The sequence below is a fragment of the Ictidomys tridecemlineatus genome, chromosome X (genome assembly GCF_052094955.1).
Source record: "Ictidomys tridecemlineatus isolate mIctTri1 chromosome X, mIctTri1.hap1, whole genome shotgun sequence".
Taxonomy (NCBI): domain Eukaryota; kingdom Metazoa; phylum Chordata; class Mammalia; order Rodentia; family Sciuridae; genus Ictidomys; species Ictidomys tridecemlineatus.
This window is the reverse complement of record NC_135493.1, coordinates 13,024,425-13,040,665: the sequence shown is the minus strand read 5'-3', so window position 1 is coordinate 13,040,665 and position 16,241 is coordinate 13,024,425. Positions and strand designations below refer to the sequence as shown.

The 16,241-nt window shown below is 35.8% G+C and overlaps 1 protein-coding gene across 10 annotated transcripts in view; it reads right to left on the bottom strand.

Moving 5' to 3' along the window:
* The window catches only part of Atp11c (ATPase phospholipid transporting 11C (ATP11C blood group)), a 197,029-nt gene that overhangs the window by 66,412 nt on the left and 114,376 nt on the right, over positions 1–16,241 (bottom strand). For all 10 annotated transcript variants that reach the window (XR_013431658.1, XM_078034187.1, XM_021726270.3 and 7 more), the window contains 6 exons: positions 15,650–15,753; positions 13,259–13,309; positions 12,250–12,314; positions 11,849–11,930; positions 10,781–10,931; positions 9,644–9,841 (listed from right to left, as the gene is read on the bottom strand). Coding sequence is in view for 9 of the 10 variants with exons in the window: in XM_078034187.1 (XP_077890313.1) it covers positions 9,644–9,841; positions 10,781–10,931; positions 11,849–11,930; positions 12,250–12,314; positions 13,259–13,309; positions 15,650–15,753 (651 nt within the window). In the remaining variant the exon portion in view is untranslated. The remainder of the gene's footprint in view (positions 1–9,643; positions 9,842–10,780; positions 10,932–11,848; positions 11,931–12,249; positions 12,315–13,258; positions 13,310–15,649; positions 15,754–16,241) is intronic.

Genomic DNA, 16,241 nt, shown 5'->3' with positions numbered 1-16,241 from the left:
TTTACTATCCCTGCACTAAATCATGAAGGTCCTGATCAGAGATATGAATGGAAAGTACTCCCTCAAGGGATGGCTAACAGCCCAACTATGTGTCAAATTTATGTTAACAAAGTAATCCAGCCACTTAGAAATCAAAATCCTGAACTACAAATATTTCACTATATGGATGATGTGTTATTGGCACACAAAGCTAAAAACACATTGCTAGAATGTTATGCCACACTTACAAACTTATTAAAAAATTATAATCTAGAGATAGCAATAGATAAAGTACAATTAAATTTTCCAATTAAATATTTAGGAGTTCTATTATCCTCAACCATGGTCCATCCACCAAAAATTCAAATACGAGTAGATCAACTCAAATCACTTAATGACTTTCAAAAGTTATTAGGAGACATAAATTGGATAAGGCCTTATCTAGGTATTCCAACAGGAGAATTGGGACCTTTATTTGATATCCTAAAAGGTCCATCAGATCCAAATTCACCCCGAATGTTAACGCCTGAAGCAAGAAAGGCATTAAAAATCATTGAAACATATATGGAAAATATGCATTTGGATAGAATTGATATAAGTTTGCCTTTATTATTTATTGTACTACCAACAAAATATATTCCTACAGGAGTATTTTGGCAAGAAGGTCCATTATTATGGATACATTTATCTTATTCTCCTAACACTATTCTTACTAGGTATCCTGAGGCTGTAGGACAATTAATACTCAAAGGAATAAAAACAGCAAAGGCAGTGTTTGGAATTTCTCCCCATAAAATTATTACTCCATATACTATGAATCAAATTGATGAATTAGCTAATGAGTTAAATACTTGGGCAATAATAATGTGCAAATCTAATGTTTCATTTGATAACCACTTACCATCTAATCCTTTATTGTCTTTTTGGTCATTGCATCCTGTAATTTTTCCAAAAATGACAAGAAAAACACCTATCATGAATGCTCCAAATATATTCACTGATGGGTCAAATAATGGTACAGCAGCAATAGTTACACCTGATCAAACTTTTACATTTTTAGTACCCAAACAATCAGCTCAAAAGGTAGAGCTTAATGCAGTATTACAAACTTTTGTGATGTTTAAAGATTCTGTATTTAATTTATTTTCTGATAGCCAGTATATAGTTAATGCTATAGTATCCCTTGAAGATGCTGGTAGAATTTCCCCTTCTTCTACTGTTTTCTCTTTGTTTTCCACTATACAAAGTTTAATCTGGGACAGAAAAGATCCATTCTTTATAGGACATATCAGGGCACATACAGGATTGCCTGGAGCCCTTAGTTTAGGCAATGATTTAGCAGATAAAACTACACGTGACATACATATTTTCTCTGTACTAGAAGAAGCTATAAATTTTCATGAAAGATTCCATGTCAATGCTAATACTTTACAAAAGCGTTTTAAAATAACTAAGGAACAAGCTAGACAAATAATAAAACAATGTCAAAATTGTGTGACCTTTTTACCACAAGTTAATCTTGGAGTCAATCCTAGAGGATTGATGCCTAACCATATTTGGCAGATGGACGTCACACACTTGCCAGAATTTGGAAAATTAAAATATTTGCATGTTACAATTGATACTTCTTCTGGATTTTTGATGGGCTCCCTTCATGCCGGCGAAAAAACTAAAGATGTTATAGCTCATTGCTTACAAAATTTTGCCACTGTGGGCATTCCAAAACAGTTAAAAACAGATAATGCCCCTGGTTATACGTCTACTTCTTTTAAACAATTTTGCTCATCATTTGGCATTACTCATATAACAGGAATCCCATACAATCCACAGGGTCAAGGCATAGTTGAAAGAGCTCATCAAACTATTAAAATGTACTTATTAAAGCAAAAAGATGGAATTGGGAAGGGGTATATATTCCCCAAAGATAAACTTAAAATAACTCTTTTTACTCTAAACTTTTTAAATTTGGATTCATCAGGACTTAGTGCTGCAGAAAGGCATATGTGTCCAAAAAATGTACATAAGCCCAAGGTACTTTGGAAAGATATTCTAACAGGACAATGGAAAGGTCCTGACCCAGTAATTGTCTGGAATCGGGGGTCTGTTTGTGTGTTTCCACAGGAAGAACAGCAGCCGATTTGGATTCCAGAGAGATTAACCAAGGTTCTGACCCAGAACAGCAGCCGATTTGGATTTCAGAGAGATTAACCAAGGTTCTGACCCAGTGATTGTCTGGAGTCGGGGGCCTGTTTTTGTGTTTCCACAGGGAGAACAGCAGCCGATTTGGATTCCAGAGAGATTAACTAAAGCGATTTCTACAGACCAAAAAGAAGATGATTTAGCTCAAATCCATAATAGCTGATATCCAAAACTCTAATTTGGCTATCCTTACATCTGCGACAGAACCAGGATGCTTTTTTCAATATCTATTTTATTATTGCCCTTTCCCATATCATGAAGTTCTATTTTATTTTTTTTGAGCTCATACAGACCTAGGTTAATGTTTTGCTGATCAGTTCTATTTTTTTTTTTTTGACTATAGAGTTTTTAAACATTGCAATAGAGATTTTACCTGTAAAAAGTTATAAGGCCTTTACTATTATGTTATGTGTTGTATGTATTATATTATGTGTGCACACTTGTGTTTTGTGTTATATGTTTGAATGTACGTATGTCCAATGTACGTATTTTCATATATATGATGAGCGCTCATGAAAAGATGGATCCAAATATTTTTTTTATTCACGTGATTTAAATGGTTTAATTTAAATTGGGTAAATAACTGTTAAGAATTGTTTTAATATGTAAACAAAAAAGGAGGTTAACAGATCTGTTTGTTTACTCTCACCTTTCGTTTTCATTATATTTAATAATTCTCTTCACTATAATGTAAATTGTTAAGAAAATTGTTTTCTTTTAGTGCCTTCTGAAATGTTACCTAATTTTTTCTTTAGCCATTATTGCCAGAATTTCTATCTTCAGATGAAGATAATATAAATTGTTAAGAAAATTGTTTTCTTTTAGTGCCTTCTGAAATGTTACCTAATTTTTTCTTTAGCCATTATTGCCAGAATTTCTATCTTCAGATGAAGATAATATAAATTGTTAAGAAAATTGTTTTCTTTTAGTGCCTTCTGAAATGTTACCTAATTTTTTCTTTAGCCATTATTGCCAGAATTTCTATCTTCAGATGAAGATAATATAAATTGTTAAGAAAATTGTTTTCTTTTAGTGTCTTCTGGAATGTTACCTAATTTTTTCTTTAGTCATTATTGCCAGAATTCCTATCTTCATCCCTGTGCCGGTGAAGACAAAGATAAAACTAATCTACAGTTTCTGCAATAGCCATCACTGAACTGCTTACAGAACTTGCACTGAACTGCTTACAGAACTATGTGTCATTTGTATGCATTGTGAACTATCTGTTGGTGCAGCGACTTGTGGTAGTGTTGGGGTATTTTTGCTGATGATATCATCGGTGGTACAATTTTCCCAAAAGGAGCCGTCAATTGACTTGGTATATCTTCCTCCCTTCTGCTTGTCATGATCATTCAGCTAAAATTTGAGGGTCAACAGAGGTGAGGCAAAGAACCTCACCCCCCCCCCCCGCTGAGACCTCTCCACAGGTGTGGCTGTATACTGGACCGGTAGTCAATGACGGGTAAGATCCAATTACAATGGTACCAACCTAAGACAGGAGGCTGACGCCCTGAGGTCAGCTCATCCGAAGACGGGTAAGGACCATATGTATTGGACAACCTAAGGCAGGCACGGTCCATAAGCCACATGCTTGTTGTTTAAACAGAGAGGGGGAGATGTTGAGAGCCACAGCCAAAGGGGCCCCAGCAAACTTCCAGCTGCCAGCAAGCTTCAGACTGCCCCAGCAACATCTAGCTGATTGGCTCCTCTGCGGTGATGTTCATTGGGCTGTTTCCCTGCCCTTCAGACTGCCAGCTGATGATTGGCTCACAGCTGCCCCAGCAACATCTAGCTGATTGGCTCCTCCACGGAGCTGCTCATTGGGTGACTTCTTTGGCTCTGCCCACGCAACCCAGCCAATCGGCCTCAAGAGGAGGAGGATTGTGGGAGGTTGAAAGGCTGGTGTTGGGGAGAGAGGCTTGTGGAAGCCGGTGGTGGCAGTTGGGCTCTGAGGGTTTTTCCCTGGAGCTGTTTTGTTTGGCGTTTGTAGTTCTAAAAATAAAGTTAGTTTCTTTTTGACAAGTGGCTCCTGATTTGTGCCAAGCCAGACTTCGGCAGTACTGGCATTGAATTCAGGGGTGTTTAACCACTGAGCCACAGCCTCATGTTAGGTAGTAGCTAGAAATAAGCAGTGAAACATATGGCAAGTGTTCTTTAAGTTTTTCTTTAAACTACTTTCAAAGTGGACGAGAAAGCAAAGGGCTGAAGTTAATTTGTAGAAAATAAACAGGAGGCTAGTTGAAAAATATGTCAATAGAAAAGGATTAATGGGACTAACTCTTGACAGGATCCACTGAGGTTGGTATCAAGCTGGAATTATGGCTATAGGTGTTTCCACTTGTCTGGGAAGGAAGATTCCTTTGGTAGTGCAGGTGCACTAAACTTCTGACTGGCCACTGACTCCAATTCCCACATTAACATGGGACTGACTGGTAGATGAAGCCTCCCTGAATATGATGGCTGCCATGACAGCTTGAAAGGACCAACTAAATTCAAAAAATGTCTCTGCTCCAATTACCTACGTAATCCTCAGCAAGAGTGAAGTAAGAGGCATCACAATACCAGACCTTAAACTATACTAGAAAGTTACAGTAACAAAAGCAGCATGGTACTGGCACCAATACAGACTTGGAGAACAATGGTACAGAATAGAAGAGACAGATACAAACCCACATAAATACAGTCACGTCATACTAGACAAAGGTGCCAAAAACATATATTGGAGAAAAAAATAGCCTCTTTAACAAATGGTGCTGGGAAAACTGGAAATCCATATGCAACCAAATGAAAATAAGCCCCTATCTCTCACCATGCACAAAACCCAACTCAAAGTGGATCAAGGACCTAGGAATCAAACCAGAGACTCTGCGTCTAAGAGAAAAAAAGTAGGCCCAAATCTTCATCAGGTCAGATTAGGATCCAACTTCCTCAATAAGACTACTAAAGTGCAAGAAATAAAATCAAGGATCAATAAATGGCATGGATTCAAACTAAAAAGCTTCTTATCAGCAAAAGAAACATCAATGAGGTGAAGAGAGAGCCCACATTTTGGGAACAAATTTTTGCCACATGCACATCAGATAAAGCACTAATCTCCATGATATTAAAGAACTCAAAAAACTTAACATCAAAAAACAAACCAAAAAACAAACAACCCAATTAACAAATGGGCCAAGGAACTGAACAGCTTCTCAGAAGATGATATACAGCCAATCAACAAATATATGAAAAAATGTTCAATATCTCTAGTAATTAGAGAAATGCAAATCAAAACTACTCTAAGATTTGACCTCACTCCAGTCAGAATGGAAGCTATTAAGAATACAAACAACAATAAGTGTTGGTGAGGATGTGGGGGGAAAAGGCACACTCATATATTGCTAGTGGAACTGCAAATTGGTGCAACCAATATGGAAAGCAGTATATAGATTCCTTGGAAAACCTGGAATGGAACCACCATTTCATCCAGCTATCCCACTCCTCGGTCTATACCCAAAGGACTTAAAATCAACATACTATAGTAATGCAGCCACATCAATGTTTATAGCAGCACAATCACAATAGCTAAACTGTGGAAGCAACCTAGATGCCCTTCAATAAAGAAGGATAAAGAAATGGATAAACAAATCATGGTACATAAACACAATGAAATATTACTCAGCATTACAAGAGAATAAAATTATGGTATTTGCAGGTAAATGGATGGAGTTAGAGAATATCATGCTAAGTAAGCCGATCCCCCAAAACCAAATGCCAAATGTTCTCTCTGATAAGTGGATGCTGACCCATAAATGGGGAGCTCAGAGGAAGATTCACTCTCTGCCTTTAGTGTGTTCTCTGCTTGAGCCTTACTTATCTTTTACTTTATTTTCACCTCACTTCTACTCAACTATTGCTTATAATAAAGTTGTCTTGCATGGCTTTTGGTGTTTGGCTTAAAATTTTCTTTCATTAGAATTAAAAAACTGAGGTTTGGAGTTTTAGCTCCCTGCTTTCCTGTGACACCCAGTCCTTTTTATTTTTTGAGACAGGGCTTAAGTTACTGAGGCTGGCCTTGAACCTATGATCCTCCTGCCTCAGCCTCCCTAGTAGCTGATATTACAGGTATGTGCCATCATATCCTGTGCATGACTATGTAATTCTTGCCAAGGGAAAAGTATGCTGGTGTAACAACTATACTGCTTTCCCTTCTTCCTCAGATCACTTCAACTTTTCTTTTTCTTCTTTTATTTTTCCCTCTACCTAATGCAGTGGTCATAGGACCAGAGATACAACTGTAAGTGCTGGAAGCAAGGATGATCCCTAATCAAGAAACTGTTAACTCTTTTTTTTATTATTACAATGCTGGGAGTAGAACCCAGGGCCTCAAATATTCTAGGCAAGTATTCTATACCTGAGCTATATGCTTAACCAGTAACTATGTTTTTATAAACCCTCTGTCAGAATTCCTAAGGCCCTGATGGGTATGGGTTATACCTTCACCTCATCTAGCAAAAACAAAGTTAACAGTGAATGCAGCAATATTATCTGGGGATGCAAACATCCCATTAGTACTTTTTTTTAATTTTTAAATTTTATTTTTTATTGTTGGTCGTTCAAAACATTACATAGTTCTTAATATATCATATTTCACAGTTTGATTCAAGAGGGTTATGAACTCCCAATTTTACCCCGCATACAGATTGCTGTATCACATCAGTTACCCTTCCATTGATTTACATATTGCCGTTCTAGTGACTGATGTATTCTGCTGTCTATCCTAATCTCTACTATCCCCCCTCCCCTCCCCTCCCCTTCCCTCCCCTTCCACTAGTACTTTTTGTAACTCTACCCTGTCTGCATGGCAGTGGACTGAGTGGAGGGTGGTTCCTGCTAGATTAATACAGCCACAAGACTAGGAGAGGATATACAGAAGAAGGCCAGTCTCATAATTTTTTCAAGATGGACTGAAACCATTTGGTTGTATAAGATTGGTGTCTAATCATAAAAGACCCCACTATTTTCTAACTAAGCTGAATAATTTATTTGGTTCTCACATCAAACACTGTCCTAACATATCTTTTTATTCATTTTTTTAATACCAGAACCTAATTTTCCCTCCTGGTACTGGGGATTGAATCCAGGGCACTTAACCACTGAGCCACACACACATCTATTTTATATATATATATATTGGAAATAATATATATATGAAACAGGGTCTCATTAAGTTGCTTAAGGCCTTGCTAGTTGCTGAGACTGGCTTTAAACTCGAGATCCTCCTGTCTCAGCCTCCAAAGTCACTGGGATTTCAGGCGTGCACTACATACCCTGCCAGTAGGTCACTTTTTAAAGAGGTTAAGCAAATATTTGACATGACATTGGTGGGAATGAACTGATACTGCCTTTAGTAACATAAAAAGCCCTATAGATATTAAATTATGACTTATCGAGGAAGAAACTGGTTACACTTAATTTTGTGTATACCGGTATACACAAAATGCTAAATTGTCTAAGAAACTATTCAAAGACTTCTCTGCATTTTCATTCAGGTAGTTTCTACACAAACAAGCTAATAATGATGGCAAGTTGTTTAAGACACTGGGCATGATCTGCTATTGAATTAATGATTTGATTAAAAGATAATCACACCCAGACACGCAGGGTCTGGTGGGCAAAGGAGTGGACACTGAAACAAAAACCATAGCTCCTTTTCACAAGCCCTACTTTACTTTTTACAGTCTTAATAGAGTCTATATGGTAATATAGAATCTGTTGAAGTAGAGATCTGAAAGAGATGAGTCACATCAAGGAGAACCTGGTCTGGAAATGCTGTCTGTCTCTGCAGAGCATTGAGTGTCACACATGGAATGGTGGCTAGTCTGTTTGCAATAGTTACTAGAGGCTAGCCCCAGGCTACTTATGCTCACCCTTGGTAGGTGAATTCACACAATGAGGCACCGAATAGAGAACAGGAACATTTACTCGGCATCTAGGATGAACCACTAAATTAATTGTCAGGGGAAAAGGATCATCAGAGGTGGTATGTATACTCAAAAATATTTTCATGCAATAAGCCTTCAGACTGATGCCTTTTATCAAGAGCAGAGTACTTTTATTCAGATAGCTCTGTCCATGGATGAAAATTTGTACCTTAAAAAGGTTAGGGTCAGCTATGGAAGCTCAACTCATGAACAAAAGAATCTTCTAGGAACAACAAGAGAAAAGCCATCAGTTCTTTCAATTCTTGTCTTATTCTTAGTGCTTCAGTGTCTATATGGAATACAGGTTCTAAGGTCTGGCTTACTAGTGTTCTGAAGTCAGATCTAAACAAAATAGTATCTGGAGAGTCCTTAGTTATTAAAAGGGTACTCTGGTTGGGCAAAGATTGTGTCAAAAGCAGAAATAGAGAGTGCGGGTAGTGGGAGGGCTAAATTCAGGGCAAGGGAATTTTAAGGTATTACATGCAAATCAGCCCCATTTAAAACAAGTGTGAGGCACTGTTCCAGCCCACAGTTTCATTAATCGAGTTTGCATTTCCCAATCACAGAAATGACATTTCCACATCCTTGACATTCTAAATATCATGAGAATTAAATGCATGCCAGAAAATTCCCTCAGCCTGTGATGATCATTATATGATACACTGTAAATTCAGACAAAAGGGGGAGAGTATTTCAATATTAATGAGCAAAGCAGCTAAGAAGTCATTACTTGGAATTACAGTTAGACAGCATCACAAAAGGAAATAAATGCACTTGGGTTAGAAACGAGGCCACTGACTTGGCTATATTGGTATATGAAGCAGAAAGCATTTTAAGGAGTACATGCCTTCACATTTTCCCTTCATTTAAATTCACATACCACAATAATTAACTCTGCTTTCTAGGTCTATATTCCTTCTGATCAGAAAATACCAAGAAAAGGTCAATAGCACAACTCCAGTCAATTTTGTTTATTGAACAACATGCATTTATAAAACAGCTATATTTAACACTCTGTATTCTATCCATAAATGATTATAGATAGTAATGAAGACTGTATGTTTCCTATTCTAAAGCAATAACTTAGTAATCTAACATCATCACTTGGTGAATTTTAAAAAGAATTTCTGGGGCTGGGATTGTGGCCCAGTGGTAGAATGCTTGACTAGCACAGGCGGGACCGGGGTTCGATCTTCAGCACCACATAAAAATAAAGGCAATGTGTTGTGTCCATCTACACCTAAAAAATAAATATAAAAAAAGAATTTCTGCAACATTCTAATTTAATATATAAATTGCATCCTTCTGAAAAATGCCAGCAAAAGAACTGATGCTATGTTGATGAAAACACTGCTTACCTTTATTACATGCCTGCATAAAAGAACTTTTAATCACATTTCTAAATGTGAAATGGGGACATATATTGATAATCTATACTATACACACACAAAAAAAAGGAATTACACTACATTAACTTATTGTAAGCAAAAATGTGTTCTAACCTGACCAAGTTCTTCATTAAGGTCTGATGTGTTAACCAAGGCTCCTTCGTTAATTTCTTCATCATAAAAGTCTTTATCCCATGAAATGAAGAAGGAACCCAAGAATTTCTGCATTTCTACTGTGACATACATGGAGACAGGGATGATAAAGTTGAAAAGGACCATAAATGATAGGAAGTCGGTGAACATTTTCAGAACCTAATAAAACAAAAGAGACCATTAATGCTAGTTAGATGCACAGCTCCATCAGATTAATATAAAGTAAACAGTTGACTTTCTTTTTATCAGTCAATGTTGAAAGCATTGCTCTTGCTCTAGAGAAACTTACCAAAGATACTACATCATTGTAGTCAAAATTATCACAATGTGAAAACATTTAGGAACATTTTCAATTTTATCATTGTTGTTCAGGGTATGTACCTTCTTTTTTAAAATATTGTTTTAGTTGTATATGGACATAATAACTTTATTTTATTTATTTGTTCTTTTATGTGGTGCTAAGGATTGAACCCAGTGACTCAGGTGTGCTAGGCAAGTGCTCTACAGCAACAACCCCAGCCCCAGTAGCGTCTATCTTTAGACTTTTTTCACTTTCTTAAGTCCTCTGCTCCCTTCATCCCTATATATATAAATAAATGTGAGATAAAAATTTACATACAAATATCCATTATGCTATCATATCTCACAAGCTCACATTGTATTAAAATGCCAGCATTTCTTGCCAGTTTACTTCAAAATCTTAACTAAAGAGCTCAAATCAAGCATAGACGCCAGGTGCAGTGACACACTTCAGGGACTCAAGAGGCTGAGGTAGAGGCAGGAAGAGTGCAAAGTCTGAGATCAGCATGGGCAACTTTGTAAGACCTTGTCTCCAAATTAAAGGTAAAAAGGGATAGGGACATAACTCAGTGTTAGAGTGTCCCTGGGTTCAATCTCCAGTAATGTAAAAACAAAATTAAAAATCATGGATGCTTTATGTAAAATTTAAAAAATTAAAACTTAAATATAGGTATAGGGCTATAACCAAAAAGAAAACATAGAAGCTAACAAAGGTATCATTTCTCTGACTAGTATTTCCAAAAAGGATGAATGGTTACAAAATCCTTGAGCTACAATTTTCAGTGGAAAACAAGTTACCTTTAAAGTCTCCCGTTCTTTCTGAGTCTTTTGGTTATACCAAGGTTCATCATTATATGGGGTACTCTGCCATACATACTTTAGAGTAGTGCATACTGCAGCTTTGGTCAATAAGATAAATAAATAAACCATCAAGAAGGCATTAATAGATCTGAAAAAATAAGAGTATGGGTTTTAAAACTATCTAATTAAGACATCAAATATAAATTAAACTGTTCAGTTATCTAACATTTCTCTGTAAATGATATTCAAACACAATACAAGCTTTTACATATGAAACTCAGTTATCATAGCTGCAGCATGGCTATAGAGTGACAAAACTTAAAAGCTAGCCCTGAACTATTTATTATTATCACCAGTGTTCCCTCAATCAATAGCTGGCTAGATTAACACACTTTTAGTAAGGTTCTTATAAAGGAATAGGAGATGATGGAGACACACATAATTACCTATTCAACCCATAAAGAGTAGCTTGTCTCCATGTCCCTAAATTCTAAATACTGAGGGCAGACAGCCATGTGAAATCCTCAAGTTCAGTATATATTCTTTCTCAGCACAGTTTGAAAGTACAGCTCTGGAGAAGGTGCCATTGAGATACTGGATATCCATGCCCATGATAGAGAGGTCTCTGTCAGTTGTACCTGGCTTGAAGGTCTACTTGATACCATTTGCTAGGAGATTATTATCTATATTGTAGAACCAACTTGAACATAGCAATGAGACACCTCCAAACCACTAACTACAATAACGAAAGAAAATGAATTTATTATTCAAGTAAATTCTACCTTTAATAGCTATGTAAGCTTAGGTAAGTCACTTATCCTCTTAAAGACCATTTTCTGGTCTGTAAAGTAGAGAAGATAATACAAATTACTTTTTAAGGAGTTCTTCAGCAGATTAAATAAAATCTGACATATAAACTATTAAGGACAGTTTCTGGAAAATAAACACTCAAAATGCTAGCTGCTATTATAACTGAAATAGTTTTTTTATTATACTAGTTTGGAATTACTGAGGAAGTAACTATGTCAATCAATAATGACTAAAGAAATCATGGTGCACACTAACTTTTCAACAGCAGAACGTTTTTGAGATTTCCCTTGGTAGTTCAAAGCCATTTTGGTTTCCATCCCAGTGTAAACAGCAACTCCTAAGGAAAGAAAAGTAGGTTATTATAACTGAATTTATCAACCAACTTCCTACCCCTTGGTTCTATAAATTTTCAAGTCTATAAATGTAAAAATCCTAAGTCCTATTCTACTTACTAGTTAATACATTATTTGATATAATTTTAATTCTGTAAATTATGTGTCATATTTCATGTTTGTTTATCATCTTGTAAATTCCCAACACGTAAATATAGCTGATAATAAATACAACATCTGCCATGTTCATTTTTAAACATGGACTATTTATTCACAGGCCTTATATAACTTATTTCTGGTAAGTATATTTTAAAAATTGTTTACCATATATCTTCTTGGTATTTTTTAGTGTAGCTCCTTTCAGCAAGAGATTTTCAGGTCCCAAAGACCTAAACAAAAAAAATATGAACACAGCTTATAAAAAAAAATGCATGGCATCATCAACTGTGAGAACAGATTTTGCCCTGACACATATCCATCTCCAAGGATTTCAGGATGTATCTGTCTACTTCTACCATATGTTTACTCCCCAGGACAAGCTGAAAGATCCCTCCCTCTGAAATGACTTGAGGGAACAGCACAGATGGAAGCACAGCACAGGAGTAGCTAGCAACACGCAGAGGTAAAGAAATGCACCAAGGGATCAAGTGATTATGAGTCACAGATAGCAAGACAAGAACAGGACAGAGTAACAGACAGTGAGGAACAGAAACAGAGGGTCACGAATAAAATACTGTGAAGACAAACTCAAGGTGAGAAAAACACTGACATCTTTGTAGAGAGTAATTACCCACCATTTGCAATATCACCCTTCATTTCCTTAAGTCTCTTTTAAGCATGACTAAAATGGCCAAGTGGAAAAGTTGAGGTAATTAACTGGGTGACAGAAGAGGAATAAAATCAACTTCCTTTTTATGAATTGGCTCATTATAAATTACTGGCCTATCATTTTACTTAGGTCCAAGTAATTCACTCTGTTTTATATACTGCATAGTTCTTCAATTACTGTCCTTTAAACCACTGTTCGCCATGTGTATTTCCCACCTTGTCAGACACTATAAACCAATTACAATGAACACAGAGCCTAGAACAGGTCTAGGAATATTAGTCAAAGGATATAGAGGTCTGCTGTTTTGGAAATCCTAAGCATTAATTTTCAACAATCCCCTACCTCTATACACAGAGACCCCACAACTCTGCCAATCAGAAGGCTAGTTAATTGTTTATTTTTATATCCTTTTCTATTAAGAAAGGTAGTTAACTATTTTAGTAAGTTTAAAAAGAAATATATCTCCCCTCCCATAAGAACAGGTTAAAGAAATAACAAACTAACCTGGCAACAGCCTCAAGACTATTACTATAGATATTGATTCGTCCAACAAACCTGTAAAAGAACATAATAACAAGTGTATTTTCTAAGTCCAGGTGAAATCATACTAACAAGTGTATTTTCTAAGTCCAGGTGAAATCCAAATACCACCAATATGGAAATAAATCAAAATATAAATGATGCAAAAGATAAGATTCTGAATAAATAACAAAATCCTATTATATTTCTGAGGGAAAAGTTATATTGAATCAAAAGATGTACAGCATTTTAATCTAATCTCTAAAATAATATTATGGATTGTAAAAAAGTAAACAAAGATTCTAAATTGATTTTCAAGCTCTATTTGGCACTATGCGTGCACAGGATCTCTCTCTTCTTTAATGCCTTTATATAAATAATGTGACTTCTATTTTAGATTCATGTGAAGAAAGGTTTCTGGTGCTAAAACATAACTTTCAAAATCATTAGTCAGTAGTTCTTACACAGAAGCATGCCATCAAAATCACTGGAGGGTTCACCAGATGTGGTGATCTCACCACACACCTCATCAGGTGTGGTAGTGCATGACTGTAATTCCAGCAACTTGGGAGGCTACGGCAGAAGGATCACAAGTTCAAAGCCAACCCCAGCAACTTAGCAAGGCCCTAAGCAACTTAGCGAGACCCTGACACAAAAACAAAACAAAACAAAAACAAACATCTATGGGCCCCCATATTCGAGCTCCTAATTCAAGATCCTAGGTGATGCTGATGCTGCTGGTCCCAGGACCATCTTCTGAACCATGGCAGTAGTCTTAGACAATGAATACTTGATTGCAACCTTGGAAATATCCAGCCTGCATCTTGTAGCTGATCTCAATACTGAGCTTCAGCCAATCATTTAATATACTGGACACATGGTAATCTGCATTTCTGCCAAATTTGGTAAAAATGCCCAATTTCTCCTTAATAAGAGTGTTTTACTGTGTATTATTTTTATTTTTAATAAATGTACTTTACCTTTCAAAAAAAGTATTTTGTAATTTCCAATATAAACATTGTTTTCTTTATAGAAGAGAAATACTTTATATTACTATAAAATATGAAAATCTGTTCCTTCATCATAGTATATTAATTATGCCAGTACTGCACTAGGTACTAAAGATATACTAATAAGTGAAAAAGACATACTCCATTGTTTTAATAAAGATAAAGGAAAAATCAAATATATGCAAGTGATTATTACCAAGAGATCTAATTTTGTACAGGGAAATTAGGAATAATCTTATCTACCCTAAAATTCTCTTTCATATTTAAAGCAATTTTTCAGTTTCTCAATAAATATATAAGAGTGTATATATATATATATAACTTATAGGCAGAGTAAGTCACTCCCTTTTCTGTGATTCCATGGATTTTGGATTATATCTATTATTACACTGTAAGCTTAGCTTTACTATTTTATCTACTTTGCTCATTGTGAGTTCCTTGAAGATGGAGAATAGCTGTTTTACTTTTGGCTCTAGTTCTTACTCTCAAGGTAAATATAGAAGATAGGAAAGGAAGGAGGACAGAAGAAATAATGGGAAGGAGGGAGGGCAGTATTCTCACAGTAGGATATACTTTGTTTTCCTCCTATTAGGTGTCAATATAAAGTATATTCAACCATATGGTCCCCATTTTAAACAGTGTGCACTAACAAAGTGGATGGCCTAGGTAATGGATACCATGTGTAACAGAATGACATTAATTGGACAATGTGGGGATAAAAACTGTTACTATAGCCTCATTAGCAACATGCTCTAATCAACCCAACTAACCAGTCTTAAAATCAAATATCAAATTTTTAAAATCTACAATAACTGTTAACCAGCAAATCTATTCCAGAGAGCCTAAGTAGAAAAATGAAGAAATTATACCATTTTACTATTCCTTCAACTTAACTGTTCACTGTGATCAAGAAATAGCATATTTGCAATCCTCAGTTCATTGTGATCACTTCAAGAAAGGACAGAGTGCCTACTAATTGCATGGCCCAATATTGTCTTCTCTTTTTAACAGTGGATGGCATGTAAAAAAGGGTTTTATTTCTATTTTAATTAACACTGGGCACTCCATTAGTCTGACAGATTAGCCCTTTGGGATAACATCATTTAAAATTTTGATAGATGGTCATGTTTACAAATAACAAAAATAAACAAAAGAAAAAACATAGGATGCCTGGGCTCACAATAATTTATCTTGGGCTGGTAGTGAACAAGGCTGATTTAATTCATTTTCCTGCCAGAAGGAAGAACAGCTCATAAAAACATACATGTGAGTAGGCTGGCAAGAGGTGGGCGTTTCTTTGCAATATGGGTGGTGAAAAGCATCAGAGCTAAGAGGTAGCAGTATGGAAAGACCAGGTGATTCTTACTTGTACAGGTCAGGTTGAGGCTGTTCACATTCAATTGCTGCTCGGAGGCTATCAATGGACTCCGCTGTACACATTGCAATGGTATCCCGCACAGCATAATGTGTCTAGACGAAAGCAGGAGAATAAAGCAAATTTTTTAAAAAAGTGTTTCTTTTCATTATCCTACACAACTGTGTTCCAGAAATGGTATGTTTTAGTAAGAGGCCTTGGCAAAATATTACAAATATTGATGCACATTTCCCACCAAATAAATTATATGGTATTAATCTTAAAATATACCATAAATAATTTAAAAGATAACCCTGCTATAAAGGGATTTCGAAGATAATAGAAAAAAACAACTAAAAGTTCTTCTTGATATTGACGTCAAGAGCATTCCATTTGCAGCAGGCATAATTATATAGTTAATTATAACTAAAAAAATGAAAATTTAATACATTTATTCTTCCTCCTATTTATAGAACTGAGACTTATTATTTTGCTTACTATAGTGTATAGCTATGCAGATTTGCACATTTGAATGGAACACAACCCTTTTTGGTCATAGCAATGTAAAAATTTTGTCAATAATCAGAAAAAACTCATTAATGTT